Source organism: Camellia sinensis, chromosome 4, assembly GCF_055761805.1.
Source record: "Camellia sinensis isolate YWXY chromosome 4, ASM5576180v1, whole genome shotgun sequence".
NCBI lineage: Eukaryota > Viridiplantae > Streptophyta > Magnoliopsida > Ericales > Theaceae > Camellia > Camellia sinensis.
In genome coordinates, this window is record NC_138964.1 from 90,615,657 (window position 1) to 90,639,389 (window position 23,733).

Consider the following 23,733-nt stretch of genomic DNA (forward strand, 5'->3'; position numbering starts at 1 on the left):
TTCTGCAGATGTTGAGGAGAGTTCGAGGAGCACTTATGTTGATTGAAATGGATGGAAAGGAATTTCTTGATTTGCTCAATTTCAATGTTGTAAAACACTATTACATGTAGTTAAGATTTCAAATAAAATGCTTGTCTTTTTAACCAATCTAGCCTCTTTGGTTTTTCCTTCCCTACACTTTGAAAGGCATCATGACACAATAAAGCTGTTGCTGGCGAAAACCCCAAAAAGGGGCAATAGAGGCAAAAGTAGCAAAAAAAACAAAACAAAGAAAGGTGCTCATTACCTTTCCAAAGTTATAAGTTCACAATTAATAATGTTAAGATAATCTGATCCTTCGAAAAGTTATATAAGTCCAAGCATAATCACTAGGTCCTAAAAAAATGATCCCTGGGAGCTTACGGGTCTAAGGTGATGGTTAGTCACTTGGAGGAGCACGGCGGAACGGGAAGCATTCTGTCAACCATGTCATGCATATCAACTTTGCATTTATTTAATTATGTGATTTTGAATTTTGTTTGCATAGTGTGTTCAATTGAATGTTACATTGTTAGGAATTATATTTGAATAAAAAATTGAAAGCTTAGATGACTTAGAAAACGATAATTGATTAGCTTAATCAGTTTAGTTTAATGTATAGAATCACATAGGAATTTAATTAAAAATTTGATTCATATTAATAATAATTATAAATAACCAATTAGACATAATTATGATTGATTAGCTTTAAGTTTGATTAATTAAGATAATGAGCTATTAGTGTATTAAGCTAATCTATTAATATATAACTTAGAAGAAGAGAAGTTGAGTTCATCCTTATGTAATTGCTGGAGAAAGTTTTAGAGGGGGAGAGAGAGCTCAACTTTAGAGAGAGAGAAGCTAGAATTTGAAGAATTGAAGGAGGTGGTTCAAGATTTTGCAAGAATACATCAAATTAAAGACTCTAGGTAAGAATTACAAGTTTAATTCTTGTAGATAATCCACCTAAGGCTTGAATTCATGGAGTAATTAGAATAATTTGCATGTAATTTGAATATCTTATATTTCATCATTGTTGGTTTGAATTTTGCCTTTCTAGCATGCATGCGAGTTTAAACTTTGCATTTTTCCAGAATTGTCATGGTTTTATATCATATATTTCATGTTTGATGAACAAAGGAGAAAAGCTTTGAAAAATTTTGCATGCATGAAGGTTTTGGTTTCAATTTTGCTAATTGATGATGTTTCGAGTTAATGGTTTCAAAATTGATCATGAACTTGTGTTTTTCCAAGTGTTATCATGTTTTTGAATAAACGATGCAAGCCCTCTAATATTGAATTTGTGTTTGGAAGCTCAATTATTCAGTTTTGGAAAACAGAATTCGCACAGGCCTCTTGAGCGATGAAGTAGTCGCTCGAGCGCACTTCGAGATCATCCAGTATTTTTGTAGGCTGCTCGAGCGATCAAGTTACTGCTCCAGCCTACATTTGAATCACTTGGAATGTCGTTTTGCAAACCAAATACTGGGAGCTTGCATTCATCGCTTGAGCGATGAAAGGATCACTCGATCGATCACTTGTTTTCAGCATATTTTGTAAAACACTCTCATGGGCATATTTTTGTTTCCATCATCTTCCGAGTATTCTTAGGCATTGTTTAGGCCTCATTAAAAAAGTAATAAGCTAGTAACCAACATAAGGAAATGGATTAGATAAGAAGTATATTTCAATGTGAATTTGTTTATGTGCATTGTGTATGTTGGACACCCGAGATATAGCAATCATTTGAGACCACTGCGAGTGATGTCTCTATAAAGTTATGTTTGAAATTGTTTCAAGAATGATGTCATGAAATTTTATTTTGTATCCATGAATGAAGATCCTTTTTGTAGATATATTCGTGGCATCCTTTAGTGAGGCCTTGCCTGGGGGATATAATACCATGGTCCTTTGAATGTTTGAAGTATAGAGATCTCTGATGTTTGACACGAGTGGTCCCTTTGTTAGACCTGAAAGGTCCCTTTGATTTTGGCTTGAAAGGCCCCTTTGTTTTGCTCTATTGGCTGTTACCACTTATCACGCTTCGATAATGAATTTCGTTTATAAGCAAAAGCTTTGTTATGAATTCGATATATGATTCGTTTTGAGAATACAAGTTATGTTTTGTAATGCGATTAGACTTCATTCATTAACAACTTTATATTGATGTTACTCATTGGGTTTTAGCTCACCCCCTTCCCCTATATGTATGTAGGTGAGCATTTAGGAGATCAAGCTTAGAGTTTGCCTTGGGAGTCCACCTTTTTGAGAAGCCAACACGTGGAGTGTCTCCGTGTCGAGGCGTTTGCTTGGATTTGTGTTGAACCAAGCTTTTGTCAAATTTTTTTTTGTTAAGTCTTATGTTTGGACTTGTATGTGTATAAGATGAAGTTTGCACTTATTGTCAATATTATTAAGTTATGATGCGTTCTATGGAGGTTTTTGGTTTATCATTTAAGCACAGCTTAATGGACTTGTTTTGTTAATGATTTTGCTTCCGCTTCAGGCCTCGATATTTAATAAATATTTTGGATTTGTCTAAGAGGCCGTAGGTAATCTATGATTACTAGCCAGTTATGCCCTTATCCTCTAGGGGCGGACTAGGGACTTGACAGTCACTGACTTTCATATTGGAAGTGTTCAGTAACCTCACCCCCTAGCCCCTTTGAGTGTTGAAAACCTTCCTGACCAGAGTGCCTTTCACTCGACATCTCCTGGGAAAGTACTTGTTCCCTTCACCAACCAATCTTCGGATTCAAAAATTGTAAATATAACTGTTTTAATCTGGCATACTCATAAGAATGAAGCATGCATTTATATTACAACAATGTGACACACGTACAATACTAGAATATAAAACTATTATGCAAAAAAACTATTGATCACCTCGAACTCTCCACATCTGTAAAAATCTACGGGTCAAGGCCTCATATCTCTCACGAGCAGCAAAATCATCTTGCTCCTGAACTTACCTACTGGCAAGCTCACTCTACGTAGATTGGGAACCAAGTCAATAAACCCCTCAAATTGAGCTTGTTGCTCCGCATAATGGCCAAAAATAAGGCAATACTAGGAAACCTCAGGCTCTAGGCCTCTAAGGCTAGTATACTTGTCACGCCGAAATGCCACAACTGGATACTCTAGCTCAGTAATATGCCTATGTATCAATGCCTCGGCAGTCGTTCGCTTTGTCGCCAAATCTCTAGAAATATGCTTTAAGCGAGAACGTAAATCATCGATTTGAGCTGATAAAGTTGGTACTCATCAAGTCAAAGCACTCCTCTCCTTAAGCAAGAAAATAGTCTCCCGTAAGTCCTTGAGACTCGAACACAGCAATACGCTCAATATAAACAAAAATAGTATCCCGCATCTGAGCCATGGAATGTTGATAAGCATTCCCCAAAAGTTGTAATCGAACACTCAGAGTCATGATGTAATCGGTTTATCTGCTCAAGGAAAGAGCGCCTGCAACAGTCGAACGACGTACAAACATAAACTCAGATCTATAAATCTGAGCATCAAGCCATGCATCATACTCCCTAGTAATACCAGGAGTCTCCAACATACCTGATGAGGATGAATAATCTTGTTGATATCATAACTCAATAACCATTTGAATCCTCGAGTCATGATATCTGTCTTGCTGGTTGTGCATTGCACAAATAAATATATATTCCACCAAACTAATTTAATATATTGTGTTGACCAACTCAAAAAAATAATATATACTCACATATTATTTTATATTTCCATTACTTTTAAATTCCACCTAACTAATTATTTTTTTTAATGTTTAAAATGATTGTTTATTTGCTATTCTTTTTTTAAAAAATAATTTTTATGCTGTATTTAATTAAATATTATATAAACAAAATTTTAAACTCATTTATAACATACATACATATATATAAAAAGTTAATATAAATAAATTAAAAATATTAAAAATGAAAATAATATATAAGCGCTTCCAACCTACGACTCTTCTAAGTTGCCCTGCTCCCGTTCCCTCTCCCGTTGCTGTTTCGTGCAACTAAGTGCTAGAATACACTTCACATGGAATTTCACTTCAAAAGAGGTAGCTAGATGCTGAACCAAATGTGTTGTTAGCTTTATTCCACCTATTTGTTGGTCCTAAGCTTCTCTAAACCTCATGAAACTCCACCTTAATTGCCAAATTATTCTCTATAATAAAAATTCAAGCATTAACACATAATTAAGTTGGTGTTTGGGGTTTGTTTTTTTTGTGGCCTTTTTTTTTTGTTTTTGTTTTTTTGGGTGGGTAAGTCATAAATTAAGGACAAAGAATTACACATTTACAAGGGGCATACCCCAGGTAATACAACAAATATCATTCTCGCCCCCCAAAAGGGGGGTTGAAGCAAATAAAATCTAAATACAAATAAAACACAAAAATTACCCATATACCTTTTTTATCCCCAAATAACTTCTACTATCAAAAAATAATAGGTGAAATTTGAGGAAGATATATGGGCAAAAGTACAATGACCTCACCACAGTCGAACATGGCTGAACAACAAAAAGCACAAAACCATGAGTTGGTTTTGAATACGTCAATGGCCAAATAAAACCGACGTGGCGTTGCCACCTTCAACACAAAACTATACATATACAAACTTTACATATACACCAAGCTGGCCAGCCACCTAAAATAAGGAGCCGACCTACCACCTATATCTATCTCCCTCATACCAACGTGCTATCCTTGATCAGAACAACATCATTGGGACGGGAAATTGCCCCTTGAAACACGCGATGGACCACGCGTACAGCCACTCTCCATCTCACATTTACCGACCAAACACCACGAACGCCCGACGGAGAAACAGCCATTACGGTGGTAAACACCCAGGCCAGTTATGGACAAACCCACCAGTGCCAGAGTAGCGAACCACCTGCTACTCCTCACCAGAAACATATAGCGAACAACAATAGCTCCGTTACAAGCGGACCACCAGCAAGCAACACCCCATGAATTGAAAACTTTAAATCCCTAGAGGACCTATACCAAAACCAGCACCAGGTGAGAGCAACACCCGTGCCTGAACAAAGTCAATATCTCGCCGGAGAAGAAGCAACTTCGGCCAGAGATCAACTAGCACTAGTGACTACCCCCCGCCGACGTCAAACCTGGACAAAACAAACAAAAAACATCCACCAACAGTTGCCTCATCGAAACCCTCCAGAATGAAGATTAAACCTTGAGCCAAAGGAAAACGGCCATGGAAGACGGCCATGGCATCACCCACAACCGAACACCATAACCCAATTTCCATATCCATTTACATCAACATTCTCGCTCTAGACTAGAGAGAGAGGCTAAGAGGAAAGAAAATGACCATTGCAAGTCGGAGACGACCAATAACGGTCACCACACCAAGCTGTAAAACTCACCAGTGGCATAGCCAGAACCCTCCTTTAGCTACCAGATTTACATGAGCGTAGAGACCACTGTCATACCAACGAACCCACCAACAATGACCAGAACCCCGACACAGGCATTGACCCACGGACGGTTTGACCATCGGGAGCTGACAGATGACTACTCGCCAGCGAGACAACTGGGATGATATCCCATTCACCAGCCATGGCGGACAGCAACTCAATGTACTAGAGGCGAAGTCATGGGACTTGAATACATCACAGAAGCACCAGAGAACTTCCAAACAAAATTTGAAAATACACAACAAAGATCAACACCACCCCTAAAACGGAGCTTAACAGACCTGAAACACACTCACTTACCGTCAAAATTTGTGGCCTTTTTGCTTCTTTTAGGAGCTAAAAAAGCTAATGTGTTTGGGAAGTTGCTAAACAAGCAGGTTTTTGGGAGTGAAAAAATTGATGTGACATTTGACCTTTTTAGCTAGTGACAAACAACATGGGGGCTTTTTGGATTTTTTAGTCAAAAGCTGGCTTTTTATTTTTTAGTGTTCCCAAATGACCTCGCATATGTGGAAGAAATTACTATAAAAGAAATGCAACTTATATAAATCAACATGAACATGCAATTTTAGCCGTTCGTCACTTTTTTACTGTTAATATTTTTATTATTGTTTTTCTTTTCAATTTTTTGTTGACCATAATTGGTTGCAATTTTATGCACATTTAAAATTGTATACACTTGTGCTTTATAAATTTTAACATTAATTTGATAAGCATTGGTTCACATTAAATTTTTAGTTAATTATACGCTAGTGCCATTTGTGTAAAGAGATGTGTATTGTGAAGCACAAAGATATAGGCATGGACACAAGATAACGATTTAAAAAAAAATAAGGATATAGACATAACATGGATACTACCCAGTTTTTTTTTTTTTTAAAATATATTTTTGTTTGCTAATTTTTATCCACAAACAATAAAAAATAATGAAAAACTAACATTATTTCAACATGAAAAACCATAAAAAATACACTAGTCATAAGACACATAAGATATCATCTAATACATTCATCAAAAACACCTAGAAAAAAAAGACTACGGGGACTATATTTGTTTTTGTGAGGATGCTTGGATTGGGGATAGCTCTTTTGGTCATTTGTTTCCACATTTGTATTGTTTATCTCACTCTCATAATGTGTCTGTTCCTTCTATTGCTTGTTTCCCAAAGGCTCCCATTTCTTAAAATTTCAGTTTTTTCGAAAATCCAAGTGATACCTGTCATGCATAATGAGGTGGGATTCTATGGATAAAGGGTATTGTCTATTCATTCCTTGGGTTTGTTCTCTTGCTAGTTTTTTTTTTTTTTTTTTTTTTTTTTTCATGAGTTGATTGATAATTCTGATGTTCCCATTTTTTTTTTTTTTTAAAATGATTTGTAATGCTTGTGTGTCTTTTTAAGTAAAGTGTTTCTAACGATTAGTTTCAAAGGAGAGCTGATTACTTTTGCTACCTCAATGGTGCATTTTGTGTAGAAAGGGGGATAATGAAAGAATTGACCCTCTCTCTCTCTCTCTTTTTTTTTTGTTGTTTTGCATTGTCTTGTGACTTTATCATCGTGGCATAAATTGTTTTACATGGTGGATGTTGAGTGGGTGGCTTCTCCTTCTTTTATACAAATGCTTTTGATTGATTGTAGGAGGTTTGGAACGAATAAGAAAGTTTGAGTTCTTTAGGATTGTGTCATTTTTGTGACATTTTCAGAGATTTGTTTAGGAAGGAACACATATTTTTTATTATAAATTTGGGCATATAGAGGAAATCATGGAATAAGATTTGTTGTATATCTTTTTTTTTGCTTCTGTCCCTTTTTCTTTTAGGGAGATTCCTTTTGATTAGTACGGATTGAAGGGTTGTGCGTGGTTTGGAATCTTTTGGTTGACTTTTGTGTTTTTAGTGGACTTCTTGTCCTACACCAACTTTTGTAATTTTTCTTTTATTTTATTAATAAAATTTCTTTTGTGGCCTTTTGAGGCTTCAAGCAGACCTAACTTCAACCAAGTCATCGTCACTAACACCATCACCATCAACTTGGCCTATACCTCCATTATCTGTAAATAACAGTCTCTTTGTTGGGTTCATCAAGTGAGAGGTTTTCAATCTCAAACATCCTAATGCAATCAAATAAGTCAAACCTTGTCTCCCACAATATCCCACATGTTGGTCTCTTTTTAGTAGTTGGCTTCTCCTTGATAAAAGGCTGAGACTGCTATGCATAATTTAGACACATTAATGATTGAACTTTTTGGTGGAAGTTATTGTATTGTTTTTGTTTGTTTTTTGTTTTTAAATGCTACTCTTTTGACCGCTGAACCCCCGCTTTCTCTCTATATGTTTTCATTTGAAAGCTAACCCAAACAATACACCAAAATGCAATTTTGATCCTTGAGGGCAGTAAAAGAAATAGAGGAACACCAATGAACACATGGTCTGAGGCGTTTTGAAATGAGATGTTTTTCTTAAACTTATCAATCTGTGGGAATTCCTGTAATATTACTGATGTAAACGTTTGCTTCTTCACCGAAGCATGGACTTTAAACAAAGAGAGAATAAATAGGGAAAAGAATTTGCTTGTGTTTGGTTTGGATTTTCAAAATAGTTTTTGAGAGCCCAAAATTGAAAACTCATTTGTTTGTCTCTATTACCAAACTATTCTCAAAACTATTTCAAATTTATCTCTATTCCCAAAACAATTTCAAATGAAATTTATCTTATTATCAAAGCTACATTAATTGAACTGTATCTATGTTGTATCTATGTTGAAATATGCAGTACATCATATTTTCAAATTAATCACATTTTTTGGATGAAACTTTGTAAAGAAATTATTTGCAAATTCACATAAAAATTTAAAATAAAATGAATTTGTATGTCCAATTAATAATTTTTTAAAAAAAATTAATTAAAAAAAATGTGTTATACGTTTTAAGTGTGTTTAGATTGAGTGGATCTAAAAATTATTATTATTATTATTTTTTTGTATATTTGTTAGAATTTAGTGATTTTTTAAAAGATTTTATCATAAATTTTATATGTTTATTTAGATTGAGTGGAACTAAAAACTATTTTTTTTTTCTTTTCTTTTCCTTTCTTTTTTTTTTGTGCCCTTTTTGTTTGTTTGTTTGTAGATTTGTTAGTATTTAGTGAGTTTTAAAAGAATTTATTTATTTATTTATAAATTTTATAGTTTTTAAGTGTATTTAGATTGAGTGGAACAGGACATTTGGCCTAGAGGTTGTGTAGCACCCATTGTCGTGTGAGGTATTGGGTTCAACTCCTCTGGAGAGAGTTTGATACCCTTTGTGGTGGTGGTTCTAAGTGGTTGTTGTGCTTGGGCTGAGGAGTTTGATATCCTTTGTGGTGGTATTTATTTCTCCCCATTGTATTTAGTAGTAGTAAAGTGGTGGTTGGGCTTGGGCTTAGTAGACTTTGTTGGCAAAAAAAGGCTCACTAAAGACAACAAAACACGGAAAACAAAAATCTTAAAAACTAGTCTTAAAAACTCAAAACCAAACAAATTTTGAAATTTTATCAACTCTTTTCAAAAAGCTATCTTTCAAAATTGATCCTGAAAATTAAACCAAGCGGACCCTTTGTTTCTTGACTAAATTGAACACTGATTGTTTCCCTTGAATGCATTTGATGGTGTATTAGTGTTAGCTGCATTGTTGTTTATATCTGTGCCCTTTGTAACTTACAAAATTTGATTAAAGGGATCATTTTGTTATCTTTGATATAACTCCAGGTTTTGAAAATGCTCCTGGTGAATGGGATGAATACCCTTCATATGTTAATGCTGAGCGGTTGGATATTGGATCTCCTGTAAGTTGGAACTGTTGCGCTTTTATCTCTACAGATCTTCCATAGATAGTCCTCACTGTATTTTCCTTTTCATGATCTCATTCAGGGCATCTACAATGATAATCCTTCTCTTTTGTTTCATACTGGTTATGGCTATAGTCCACAAATGCCATATGGACCGTATTCCCCAGTTACAACACCTTTGCCTTCTGTTGGGCGAGATGCCCAATTATACTCCCCTCAGCAGTATCCATTCTCTGGGCCACCATATTATCAGCATCTAGTTCCTCCTAGCATGCAATATATCACCCCACCAACTCCAGTTTCACAACCAGTGCTGAACTCAGTGGTGAGTATTGACCAACAAGTTGATGGAATGCTCTTGGGGCCGAGACCTAGTTATCCCTCCCCGGTGACATCTTTTGGCAGAGGCAACTTTTCTGGAAATCCTGGAGGTTTTGGTTTTCATGATTTGCAGCAAGGATTTGATGCATTCAGAACTAGTGGACTTTGGTCAGATTGGTCAAAACCGTCAGACAGACAGAGGGCTCTCACTCCATTTTCGCCTGCAGTATCTCCCCAACCAATTGGCAATCTTGGGTCATTTGGACAAAATGTTGGAATGGTTTGTTCTTTTACCTATGCATGTCACAAAATGATTGTGGGAACCTAATTAATGCTTTTGAGATCTCAATATGTGCTGTTATTTTGTTCCTATGTTCCTTTTTTTTTGTACTATCGAATAGTGTTTATGGTCTTTGCCTCTGATAATCTAAGTACGAGATCTAGATTATGCTTCTATTTGAAATGTATCTCGAACCATACTCTAGCTAACTTTTGTTTATTGTCTTTATTCCCGTTTGGAAACATTTGTTTTGGGGTTTTGTTCTCATTCAGCTACATTTAATGTAGAGCTAGTTGAATAGTTTTAGGTTTTAGAATTAACCTGTGTCCCAACCTTTGACTTGAACGACACACCTTCCCCTTAGGTGACCATTTGAGTTGATAATGGATGGTAAATTGTTTTAGTTTCTAGATTGTAATGATTGAGAGCATGTCAGGAATTCGCCTGAGGCAGAGAGCATTGCATCCAGCAAAGCTCCTAATGAAATCAATTAAGCATTGCTGAACAGTATAAGCAATGTAGTTATTTTCTGAAAGTTACAATAATACGTGAAATCAATATGGGCTCAGGAAGTTAGTGGTATGATGATATTTCATGAAATACATAAGTAATTAATGAAACTCGTTCAAGGTACATGGCATTATTCATTCATTCTCCTCGTTCACACAAGCTAATTATGCATTTTTTTATGCACATTCAACTGACTTGTAAGTAACATGATTCTCATAAATGGATTTATACTGCTTGAATTGACTAACTTGAGTTCACTTGTGTTTCATGCGAAGCTCGACGGTGTCCCTCTTTTATTTGGAACTTGTTTTGTTAACTATCTGATAATGCAACATATTTTTTTCTGAGCAAAGTATTGAAGCCTGTTGGCCTGGCTAGATATTGGATTTCCAAGAGGCATTGTGAAAAGCTTATCTGCAAAGCAGTGTACATCTTAGAATATCATGAACAGTGTTATTAAAGGCGATAGGTGCACCAAGGGGCCAAGGTCCCCTGGGGCCTAGGCTCAAGGAGCAAGGCAAGGCACAGACTTCACTGAAGTGAGGCGCACCTTGTACAGAAAAAAAAAAATAATGTAATATAAGTAAATAATTTAGGGTTCAACATAAACAAAATTTGGAGATTAGGAATTAGGGCTAATTTTTCTTCAATAATTGATTTGGGGTTGAATGCCCAATGTATTGGCATCTGTAATAAAAGTAGGGATCTTCTGTAGCTGCACCATATTAAATCAATGGTCAGATTTTAAACAAAACCAATTAAAGCAACAATAAAAAAGCCCTTAAGACGCAAGCCTTGGGCAATTGGGCGCCTTATCACATCTGTCTGGCTTGGAACACTACAAGGCACAAACCTTGGGCCTGGACGGGACTTGGGCTTAGGTGCACACTTAGGCGCTCCTTATCAAAGTCACCTGGCTTGGAACACTACAAGGCGCAAACCTTGGGCTTGAATGGGACTTGGACCTAGGCACACGCGTAGGCGCGCCTTTAATAACACTGATCATGAAGGAACCATTATGAAAACCTAGAAAGAGTGAACTTTCTTATAATCATGTACTAAGTAAGATATAAGAATCTTAGTTGTTGAGATAGTTGAGTGTTGTATAATATGGAAGATTAGGGTTAGGTGAGAGCAGGAAGAGAAGAAGAGACAAAAATTAGAGGAATAGGTTCACCTTAGCATATGTTTTTCAGAATTAGGGCTGTTCACATGTTGTGTCAGGTTCTATGTTGGCCTGCAGCCTGAACAGACTACCTCGGGTTGGAATTTTGAACTCTTGATTTCGACTAAATGACACTTTGAAACCATACGTTCCTTACACTTAGTTTGGTGGTCAGTGTTTGACAATCAAATAGCATAGCCTCATTCAGTCTTCACAAACTAAAAAATGTACTTTTTATTGAAGCATTGAGTTGTAAAAGTAGATGAAATTTGTGCATCAAAAGAGAGATGATGGTTTGATCTTAATAGAAGCTGCTAAAATGAAGATTGATCACCAAAAAAAAAAAAAACAATTTTTTTGACTCACTGTCATCTACTGTAGAAAAAGGAGACGCCACAACCGCCATCACTTAGTGTTGCCCCCTCCACCATTGCTCAGTGCCACCATGACTAATAACATTACCTTTGTGCTTCATCATCGACCTCTGTGCTAGATTAAGACCACATAAAAAAACCCTAGGTGGATGTGGTTTCTTGGTGAGAGAGGGGTTTTGAGGTTTGAGCTAAGATGCACGGACAATTCTAACAAGTTGACGTATTTGTGTCGTGTCCGTGTCCGTGTCAGACACTGACACTCTTTGGACATTTCCCTGACACGTGTCTGACACTCTCTAAAACGTGTCCTATTTTTTAATTTTTTTTAGATGACCCGGATACTCTTTGGACACTTGGAGGATACACGTGTCTATCACTTAAAACACACGCGTTTATCAATTAGACATAGGTGAAACTAATTATAAATTTGAACAAAACAATTTAAGATACAATAATAAAACAAAAACATATAAATTTATAGGAATTAGCATCATATTACATTTTTTATTATTTTTAAATAATATATTCATATATATATAACATATAATAAATATATAAAATCATATATTTTATACGTGTCCCCCACGTATCATGTTCTGCATTTTTTGAAAATTGGCGTGTCTGTGTCATAGTCATGTCGTGTTGCGTGTCTGTGTCCATGATTCTTAGGGTTTGAGACTAGGGCTAATAAGGACACAGTGAGATACTAAGACAAAAGAGAGTGAGGGAAAGAGAGTTGAGATTTGAGAAGTGATTAGATCAAACTCGACACTTGACAGAAACTTGATTTCTTACATTTTCAAAACCTGTGGTTGGTCGAAATACTATGTGAATAGTTGCATAATTGGGTTTCCATTGGTCCGATAAGTTTTGGTGGGTCGAAATGGGTCCTTGAACAACTCTAATTAGAATGCTATAACCACAAGATTACAAAAATACCCCTACCATAAAATAAGACTAAATAACTCAACAACAACAACAACAACCCCCCCCCCCCCCCCCCCCCCGCCCCCGCGCACGCGGGGCTAGAATCTACATAATTAACATGCTCCTAATTGTTGAAATACACCATCTCATGAGTATATCAATATATGTTTGGTGCACTCATGCAAAACGTGATTGTGATCAATAAAGCTGGTTGCTTCTATGTCTCAATATATTTGCATTAGAGTTGGAACATGAATACCAAGGTTCTGAAGGAGAGACAACATCTCGGAAGCAGTATGAGCCATAGCTCTATACTCAACTTTGACACTAGAGCATGCAATGATATTTTTCTTTTTGTACTATGCCAAAGTAACTGTTAGAATAGTTATTTTCTGTTTTGTTTTTCTGTTAATATTTACTTAAGTTGAGGGTATGATAGTCATTTCACTATGTTAGGGTTTGCACATATATTTTGCTGATGTAGAGAACATTCATTCCATATATATAAAATTACTCTCTCTCTCTCTCTCTCTCTCTCTCTCTCTCTCTCTCTCTCTCTCTCTCTCTCTCTCTCTTCTTCTTCCTCCTCTCCTCCTCCTCTAAACCCTATAAACTAACACTAAATTTCTTCATTATACATTCTAACTTGGTATCAGAGCAATCTATCCTTCATTGGGAAGTGTTCTACAGATTTTGGAGATCAATTGGAGGTGACCGCGATGTGCTGATGTCATCATCTGTACGATGACGTCAGCATGACATCAGCACTGTATGGACGAAACCTCCATCACTAGGCTCGAAATTTCATCTCGATATTTATGGTGATTTTTGTGAAATTTTTTGATCATCTCTGATGTGAATTTTATATTTTCAAATGTTTTTCTTATTTTTTTGGTGCCTCACTGTGAATTTGGTTTTGGGACTGTTTTTTGCTGTTTCTTCTTGTTGCCATAGACCGTCTGGGAGCCGAAATTGCTATATCCAGTGATATTTGCTCTTAATTTCTGGTTTTGCTGTTGTTGGGTTGGTAATTTGTTCAATTTTGGCCTCAATCTAGTTCGACATTTTCTATTTCTATCTGTTGGAATTTCATATATAGGGGCTGAAATCCTACTAACAAGGGGTAGTTACTCTCCAGTTGTTGATTTAGGCTGGTGGATTGTTGTGTTGGTCTAATTTGTCAAATTTGGTTGGCAAATATGTGTTCTCCTCACTCATGCGTATTGTGTCAGGGATCCTGGTGTTTGACCTAGTTTGGTTGTCTATATTGATTGTTGTTAGTGCTGGTTGTTATGGGTGTTGACTATTTACAAGTATTTTGCTACTTTGTGCTATTAGATTGAGTATTTTCTTTGTTATTGATCGGCATGGCTGAGATTGAGGCTAAAGCTATGACTATGGGAAAGGATGATGACATGCCTAAATCCATCACCACCAAGAAATTGAATAGTGCCAATTATTTGGCTTAGGTTCATGCTGTTAAAATTCTCTTACGTGGCAAGAAGAAGTTCCGCTTCCTTAGCGAACTCCCTCCTGCCATTGATGATAAATCTTATGATGATTGGTGTAGTGAGGATTCTTGTATTATGGGTTGGATTTGGCACAGTTTGGAGCCATATGTTGCCAGTACCGTAGAATTTTGTGATACCTCCAAGGAAATATGGGACTCCTTTGCTGAATCTTTTTCGAATTAGAGTAACGTCTCTTGAGTTTATGAGTTATATGAGTAGTCTCAAGACCTTGTGGGATCAGTTATTGCAGCAGTGACCCTTCACTACTGATGTGAACAAATAGAAGCGACATTGGGAGGAGTTTATGATTGCTTATTTACTCTTCGGCTTAGATCCTGAATTACAGGGTTTAAGGATCAGATTCTTGCCAGTGAAACTTTTCCTTTTGCTATTAATGCCTATTCTCGGCTGTTACGTTCTTCCTTGTGCCAGGCACAACCTACTATTGGGTCCTTTACTTTGTCGTCTTTTGTAATGGTCTCTAGTAGTGAAGATCATGGACCTACTCGAGGGGATTTTCATGGCCCATCTGGCCCTCGGGACTCTTCTTACGGTGGAGGTGGTTCTTGTGGTGGTGGATCTTGTAGTGGTGGTTCCTGTGGTGGGGCTAACAGTGGACCTAGCTCTCGCACACATATTGATCTCAAGTGTACTTATTGTGGTTCCCAAGGTGATATTGAGCCTTGGTGTTGGCAGAAGTATGGCAAACCTGACCATGTGCATCAGATTATGGATGCCCTATCCTCACAGTCCTTGTTTTCCACTGGTTCTGTTGCTTCTCCAGTTGATTCTCATGAGACTCACTACTCAGATTAATGAGCTTATGGCTCTTGTCCAATCTCTCTGACCGAGTATACCTTTATTCTCTACCGCTACTCTGGCTAGTTCAGGTAATATTGCATATGTGGCCAAGTCTACTTAGCCTTGGCTCCTAAACTCTGGTGCTAGTTCTCATATCTTTGGTAATTCCTCTCTTTTTGATAATCTGAGGCTTGTTGATCATACTATTTTACTTGTTGATGGATCTTCTTAACCTGTTAATGGTCAAGGTCCTCTTCACCCAACTCCATCTCTTTCTTTTCCCTCTGTCTTTATGTTCCTAAGTTTCCATTTAATTTACTTTTTGTTAGCCAATTAATTCAAGCTCTCCACTGTTTTGTAATCTTCTCTCACTTCATGTGTTTTGCAAGACCTCCAAACCAAGAGGATTATTGGTTCGAGGCATGAGAAGGATAGCTTATACTTTTTGGACACCGAGATTCCTCTTCATCGTCCATCTACTTTGTTGAGCGCTACTGCATCTCCTCTTCAGTGGCATTTCCGCTTGGGTCATCCTTCTTTAGCCAAGCTTAAGTTAGTTGTTTCCAGTTTGAGTCATGTTTCTCAGACTGAGTGTGAAGCCTGTCAATTTGGGAAGCATCACCGTAGTTCGTTTAGTTGTGTGTTTGCCTTTTGCTTTTGTCCATACAGATATTTGGGGTCCATCTAGAACTCCCACTGTTGATGGTTTATTTTATTTTGTTATTTTTGTGGATGATTACTTTCGGATGACTTGGTTGTTTTTAATGAAACAGAGATGTGATTTGCCATCTATTATCTCTAAGTTTTATAATGAAATCTTTACTCAATTTGGGAAACATATTAAGATATTTCATTCTGATAATGCTTTAGAATATGTGCAGTCTATTGTAACTAACCTTTGTGATGCTCGTGGTATTATTCATCTGATTAGTTGTTCTCATACATCACCTCAAAATGGTGTTGCGGAGCGCAAACACGACAATTTATTAGATTTTGCTTGCACACTAATGTTTAATATGCATGTTCCCAAACAGTTTCAGGGCAATGCGGTTCTCTTCGCCTGTTTTCTTATTAACTGCATGCCTTCTAGTTTTGTTCCCATGTCTCCTTATTCTCAGTTATATCCCACATTGTCTCATTTTCCCTTGTCACCTCATGTTTTTAGATGTGTGGCTTTTGTACATGTTCTTGACTTTGGCATAGATAAGTTATCTCTTCGTGCTCGCAAGTTAGTGTTCTTAGGCTACTTCCGTACTCAGAAAGGGCATCGATGTTATCATCCCGAGTCACATTGATTCTTTGTCAGTCTTGCTGTTACATTTTTTGAGTCCACTCCTTTTTCTCCTTTGGACAATAGTTATCCACTGATCTTCTCTCTTGTCGTAAGGGGGAGCTAACTTTTATCACCCTTACTCTTCCGTCTTGTGTTCCTTCCTCTTCTTCTATATCCTCTCCCTCCAGTCTTCCCGTTACCCCTCCTTTGCTGGTTTATTAGTGGTCTCAAGTTCGTCGCATTGTATTTTATGGCTCGACCAGTTCATCTCCTTCGTCAGAGGTTCCTGACTCCCCTGTTCCATCTGTTGATGTGCCCTCTGATGACAGTCCTATTGCCCTCCACAAAGGTAAACGTACTTGCACTCAACATCCTATTGCTAATTTTGTTTCTTATGATCCCCTCTCTCCTGGTCTTCACTCCTTTGCTGGTAGCTTGTCTAGTATTACCATTCCCCACTCCAGCAGGCTATGTCCATCTCTAGTTGGAAGGATGCAATGGACGAGGAAATGCATGCTCTTTATAACAATCAAACGTGGGAACTTACCCCTATCCCTTCTTGCAAATCTAGTGTGGGTTGTCATTGGGTTTATACTGTTAAGTATCTTTCTGATGGGACTGTTGAGCGACTTAAGGCTCGCCTAGTAGCCAAAGGCTACACACAAACCGATGGTCTTGATTACTTGGAGACTCTCTCCTGTGGCACGTTTTAATTTGGTTTGGATCCTTCTCTCCGTTGCAGTTAGTTAGTTAAGTCTTGGCCTTTGTATAAATTGAATATCAAAAATGCCTTTCTTCATGGCGATCTCCAAGAGGAAGTCTATATGGATCAACCCCCTGGCTATGTTATTCCCAGTCATGAGCATATTGTTTGTCGATTGCGGAAGGCCTTCTATGGTTTCAAACAATCCCCTCGTGCCTAGTTTGATCATTCCAGTGCTGTTGTGCTTGCCTAGGGTTTTCGCCGTTAACTTTTTGACCACAATAAGAATATTGTTCTTATTGTCTATGTCGATGACATAATCACAATCATTTCTGGGAGTGACTCCACTAGTATTGCTGACTTGAAGCAGTATTTAGGCCAACACTTCCACACCAAAGACTTGGGCCATTTTCGGTATTTTCTTAGGATTGAAGTTGCTCGCTCTTCTCAGGGATTGTTTCTCGCCCAATGGAAGTATGTTCTTGATCTCCTCACTGAGACTGGCCTCTTAGGCGCTCGCCCTAGTGATACTCACATGGATTCTAGTGTCAAACTTGATGGTGAAACTGGGGACTTGTTTTCTGATATTGGTCGTTATCGTCGATTGGTTGGTAAATTAATCTATCTCACTGTCAATCGTCCAGATATTACGTATGCCGTGGGTGTGGTCAGTCAGTTTACGCATGCTCCCCGCCAACCCCATTTTGCGGCTGTGTGTCATAGCTTGCAATACTTGAAGAGTGCTCCGGACTGGGGTTTGCTCTGTTGCCCATCTTCCTCATTGTCTGTCACTAGCTTCAGTGATGTTGATTGTCTGTCACCTCAGACTATTGTACCTTTGTTGGTGGAAATCTTGTTATTTGACGTAGCAAGAAACTGACCGTTGTTGCTCATTTTAGTGCCAAGGCTGAGTATTGTGTCATGGCTCATACTGCTTTTGAGATGCTCTGAGTTCAGTTTTTTCTTCGGGATTTTGGTTTTCTATTCCCACTCCTATGAGTATGTCTTGTGATAATCAGGCTGCTATCTTCATTGCCAATAATCCCGTGTTTCATGAATGAACCAAACATAGCGAAGTTGATTGCCATTTTATCCATGATCTCTTACTACGTAAGCAATTTGTGACTCCTTATGTTTGTTTTGAAAATCAATTGGGTGATATTCTCATTAAAAACCTTTGTCTTGGTCTTCGTTTCATCGTTTATCTATCAAGTTGGGCATGTTTGACTTCTATGCACCAGCTTGAAGGAGAGTATTAGAATAGTTATTTTCGGTTTTACTGTTCTTTTGTTAATATTTACTTACATTGAGGGTATGATGGTCATATTTCACTATGTTAGGATTTGTACATATATTTTGCTGATGTAGAGTGAACATTCATTCCATATATATAAAATTTCTCTCTCTCTGTCTCTCTCTCTCTCTCTCTTCTCCTCCTTCCTCTAAACCATATAAACCCTAACACTGAATTTCTTCACTATACATTCTAACTGTAACAAGGTTGCCTCTAACAAATATACGATAACCAGTGGTGGATCGCTTATTAGAGCGAATACTGGGCCGGAAAGAATCACTAAAACCTGTCACATACAAGTAGAGGGATGATATGACCCTCTTCTAGGTTTACTCTTCACGACTTCTGATAATGCAAGATACAACAAACAATAAATGAAGTTGACGAGGAGCATAGATATACTAACGACCTACATCAACAAATAGGTTTCCTTGCTCACCATTAAGTTTAACCATGGAGTCCATTAGAGCAAGGATGCAATCATAAATTGCTCTCCATATCACTTTTGTTGCTCTGAATTATTATTACAAGGCGAATGATATTGTGATTGATAACACAAGTTCTTAAGAGTACTACCGTAACCAAACAATGATTTCGTTGACTGGTTAGTAGTAAAAATCTTCTTATAGAAGAGTCACAAATTCAACTTTAGTTGTAATATGGGGTTCCATACTATGCCATAACCATCCCATAACAATAGAATTTTCCCGCTTCGAATCTTCATGTGTTGGATAGGGTTCTATCAAATATTTCAATTTTGATTTGTCATAGAAAAACTTTCACAGCGTGTACCTAGGCTAAATAATTCAGACCATTAAACTCTTAATCAACCATGATGAAAGCGAACACAACCAATCCAAATCGGAACAAAAACCAAATGCAACAGAATAACCACCACCACCACACACCAGTAGGTGATTTTGAGTATAAGCAAGATAAAAAAATGAAGAGAAATATGGCTAAGCAGTCTGAGCTAGGCCTTCCAAATTTATATAAAATTGTCAAAATTTCGACAAATCAACCGACAAACATCATTTGATCCTTCCTATATTCATTTCAATTCTTATAGAGTGGATTCTAACCAACAAAAAACACAATATATAATACTTCAAATCCTAGATTTGAAAAAATGATGCAAGGAAAACAAAAACCTTGGAAAATAGAAAACTCATATCATATGGTTTCAAAAAATTCTTTTAAAAAAAAACAAAAAACAAAAAACCATATTCATCAGGATAGAGAATCGATTTAGGTCATGTGGTCGTCGTGTTCTTACAAGTTCTTACTTCATTGTACAATTGTTGACGTTAGCACATCTCCATCACCTCGTAATGACCTTCAAATTATTTTGATGGCTTCTAAGGTTGGATTGGATTGTTTTGATATTAAGTTGAGTTGTAAAATATGGAAGATTAGGGTTAGGTGAGAAGGAGGTGGAAGAGAGGAGACAAAAAAATATAGAATTAGGTTGGATTTAATCGTCCACACTGTTCACCTCAGCACTTTTTTTATTAGAATGATACATCACAAGATTACAAGAATGGCCCTAAAATAAAATAACTAGAATGTTTGTTTTAATTTGATTCCAATTTCTTGAAATTTCAATTTTTATTTTATTTCGTTATTTATTAAATCTCAATTTCTTGATGGTATTTCTTTGAGTCGTGCTGCATTTGATAGAAGTGAGACTAATGGCCTCCTTCTGGAGGGGTGATAGTGATGCATTTTTATAGTTGAAGGGGTCAAAATGTATGGCTTCATAGATGAGGGGATAAACTGATATATTGCTAATAGTTGAGGAGGTCTTGGTGTGATTAATCCTAATTATTTTCTAGTAAATCTTTTTTTTGATACTATCATTGATGATGAAGTGTACCAATTTTAATATTCATAAGATGATTTGGAGTGCAAATGTACATTAAAAGTTTTTGCTTGGTCTTTGATTCACATGAAACTCAATACCACTGACATGTTTCAGGAAAAGAGGTTTAATTGCTATCTACTTCGGCAGTGGTGTGTGTGTAGAAGGGGCAAGGAAAGTATTGATCACTTATTTTTGCATTGTCTTGTGGCTTTGGCAGACTATTACAGCTGGCGGAGGTTGATTGGGTGGTCCTACTTTCTCGTGTTCACATGCTTCTTGTTGATTTTCGGGTCTTTGGATTTAATAAAAAGGCATTTACTGTAGTGTATTTTTTGCTGTGGTTTGGGTACTACGGTTAGAAAGAAAAGCAATTTTTCTAATGATATAGGGAACTTATGGGTTTAAATATGTTATATTAGACATCTTTTTGGGTATTGATATACTGGTTTACTCTTTGTACTTTAATCTTTTATAAATTTTTTATTTTTTATTTTTCTTTTTCGACCAGCAAAATAAAGATTTTATTGAAAATGAAAATATTACGTAAGGAAGGCCTGACTGAATTGCATCATAGCTCAAAAATAGATCCCAACTAGGTTGGCACCTATAATTGAGCCCTAAGAAGCATGGACACGGATACATAACATGACACGAATACGACACGGACACGCTGACACGTTAATTTTCAAAAAAATGCAAGACACGACATGTGGGCGACACGCATGAAATATATAATTTTATATATTTATTATATGTTGTATATATGAATATATCATTCAAAGATAATAAAAAATGTAATATAACACAAATTCCTATAAATTTATATAGTTTTTGTTTTATTATTGTATCTTGAGTTATTTTGTTCAAACCTATAATTAGTTTCACATATGTCTAATCGACAGACACGTGTATTTAAGCGATTGACACGTATGTCCTCCAAGTATCCAAAGAGTGTCCGAGTTTTTAAAAACATTTAAAAAACAGGACACGTTTTGAAAAGTGTTGGACACGTGTCCTAAGAGTGTCCAAAGAGTGTCGGTGTTCGATACGGACACCACACGGATATGTCACCTACGTAGAAGTGTCTGTGTTTCTTAGATTGAGCCCATTCATGTCATGTGCAAGCCAAGACCAGTACATTTTCATAAAATTATAATTATTATCAGCTACTTTGAATCTTTAAGTTCCAACTTTCTCATCAAAATTAGTAAATTTTAATTTTTTAATCTTTCTTTAGATCTCGAGTTTTTGATGAGAAAAAGATTCAGATTTGATCTCTCTCTCTCTCTCTACTCCCAATCTCTTCCTCTTTTATCATACATCTCAGTTATCATCACTTCTCCTTGATTCATGTTTGCATGCTATATCTTCTTCTCTCTTCATCTTTTTCTTATCTCATTATTTTGTTTCTTCTTCTATATTATATCTATATATGTATTGAGCAGCAACAAAGATATATAACATCTTTTTCATCTCTGTTAAATAATATTTAGGAAAAAAGTGCAAATCATGATATTATTTTGACCATCACATGTTCGAAGAAATCCTTGTGAAAGCCATGCTACTTTGGTGTTAGAGCAAAGATTCTTCGAACTAAGAACCTTCTCAATGTTAGAAATCGAAAAGCTTGAGGTTGCGTGTTCTTTTCCCCCCAACAAGAGGGAATTGAGCAGTTAAGTTGATGCAGGACTCACAAGAAGACGATAAATTGATCGATAGTAAGCGATTAGTATTATTAGTAGTCTTTTAGATGAGTTGTTTTTATTTTAGGATTTTTTAGGGGCTTTACTTAGTGATAGGATTAAGCTGTATTAGTTATCTGTGTTGGGTAGGAAGAGTTTTACAAGATTTTTTTTCTTTTTTTGGATTTATTAGAGTATTCTTAAGCCTATTATTAGGCTAAATTGCTGTCATACAATTTGGTTTCTCATAAATGAATAAAATTTGATTGATAGGTTGCTTTTTGTCTCCTCTCTATCTTTCGCTCTTGGTTTCTCTCAGTGCTTTGTTATTCATCTCTTCCCTTTTCTCTTATATTTCCTTTCATACTACTTTATTCTTTCTATCATTTCTTCACCTCGACTTCTCTTTTAGTTTCTTGGTATCTCTTAGTGTTTTAAAAGGCCGCACTTAGGCGCGAGGCGCACCTATGGTGCCTCGGACAGCTTGAGGCGAGGTGTTGTAGGAAAGGCACATTTGAGGCAAGGTGAGGCGAGGCGAGGTGTTGTAGGAAAGGCAAATCTGATAGTTTTGGGCCAATGACTGAAGCTATCGGGCAATTTAGTCTTAGTTTAAAATTAAAACCACTAAGTTATCTTACGGTGCGAGTTCCTTATCTAAAAAAAGAAGTGAATCATGACAATAAATTGATGAAGGAAAAACGGTAGTATTGTGTAAAGTGACTGTTATTTTTGAGGATTTTTCGGAATGTTGAATGTTATTTTATGGTTTTTGGAATATTGAATGTTGTTCTATGGTTTTTGAAATTTTACAAATATTTGCTCTTGTTGAGAACTTTGCCTATATTGAAAAGGCTGCGCTTAGGCGCGACCTATGGTGCCTCGGACAGCTTAAGGCGAGGTGTTGTAGGAAAGGCACATTTGAGGCAAGGTGAGGCGAGGCCAGGTGTTGTTGGAAAGGCAAATCTGACAGTTTTGGGCCAATGATTGAAGCTATCGGGCAATTTAGTCTTAGTTTAAAATTAAAACTACTAAAGTTATCTTACGGTGCGAGTTCCTTATCTGGAAAAGGAAGTGAATCATGACAATAAATTGATGATGGAAAAACAATAGTATTGTGTAAAGTGATTGTTATTTTTGAGGATTTTTCGGAATGTTGAATGTTATTTTATGGTTTTTGGAATATTGAATGTTGTTCTTGTTGAGAACTCAGAGAATATTGAAATTTTGGTTATCTTCTACCACTTCACGCTTAGGCTCCAACCTTAACGCTTCGATGTGCCTAGAGCTTTTTAAAACACTGATCTCTTCTTACTCTTCTTTATTGTTCTTCGATCTTACATCATTATTATCCTTCCATATTTTATCTCTTTCATCTCTATTTTATATTCTTAGGAAAAAAAAAAAAAAAAAAAAAAATCATAATATTATTTTATCAATCACATTTTCAAAGAAATACTTGTGAAGCCTATGGTACATCAAAATCCTTGTGCCATAGTTCTCCAGCATGAATGACAGGTTGCCTATTTTGAATTTGCCTTTTATAACTGATTTTCCTTGCGAGAAGCTTTGCTATTGAAATGTGCAAGAAGCTTTGTCCGTGTGCAAGTAGCTATTTCTTAGTAGTTATATAGGCACCTTTGCAATTGAAATGCTCATACTTCGAATGTTTGTAGTTATATAGGCTCCCATCTTCTTAGATGGCCTCCATCCTTTACAGTTTGCCTG

General features: G+C 36.6%; 1 protein-coding gene across 6 annotated transcripts in view; it reads left to right on the forward strand.

Annotated features, from left to right (window-relative positions):
* The window catches only part of ECT5 (evolutionarily conserved C-terminal region 5), a 51,990-nt gene that overhangs the window by 15,829 nt on the left and 12,428 nt on the right, over nt 1-23,733 (forward strand). For all 6 annotated transcript variants that reach the window (XM_082925316.1, XM_082925318.1, XM_082925320.1 and 3 more), the window contains 2 exons: nt 9,224-9,300; nt 9,386-9,904. In XM_082925316.1, coding sequence (XP_082781442.1) covers nt 9,224-9,300; nt 9,386-9,904 — 596 coding nt within the window. The remainder of the gene's footprint in view (nt 1-9,223; nt 9,301-9,385; nt 9,905-23,733) is intronic.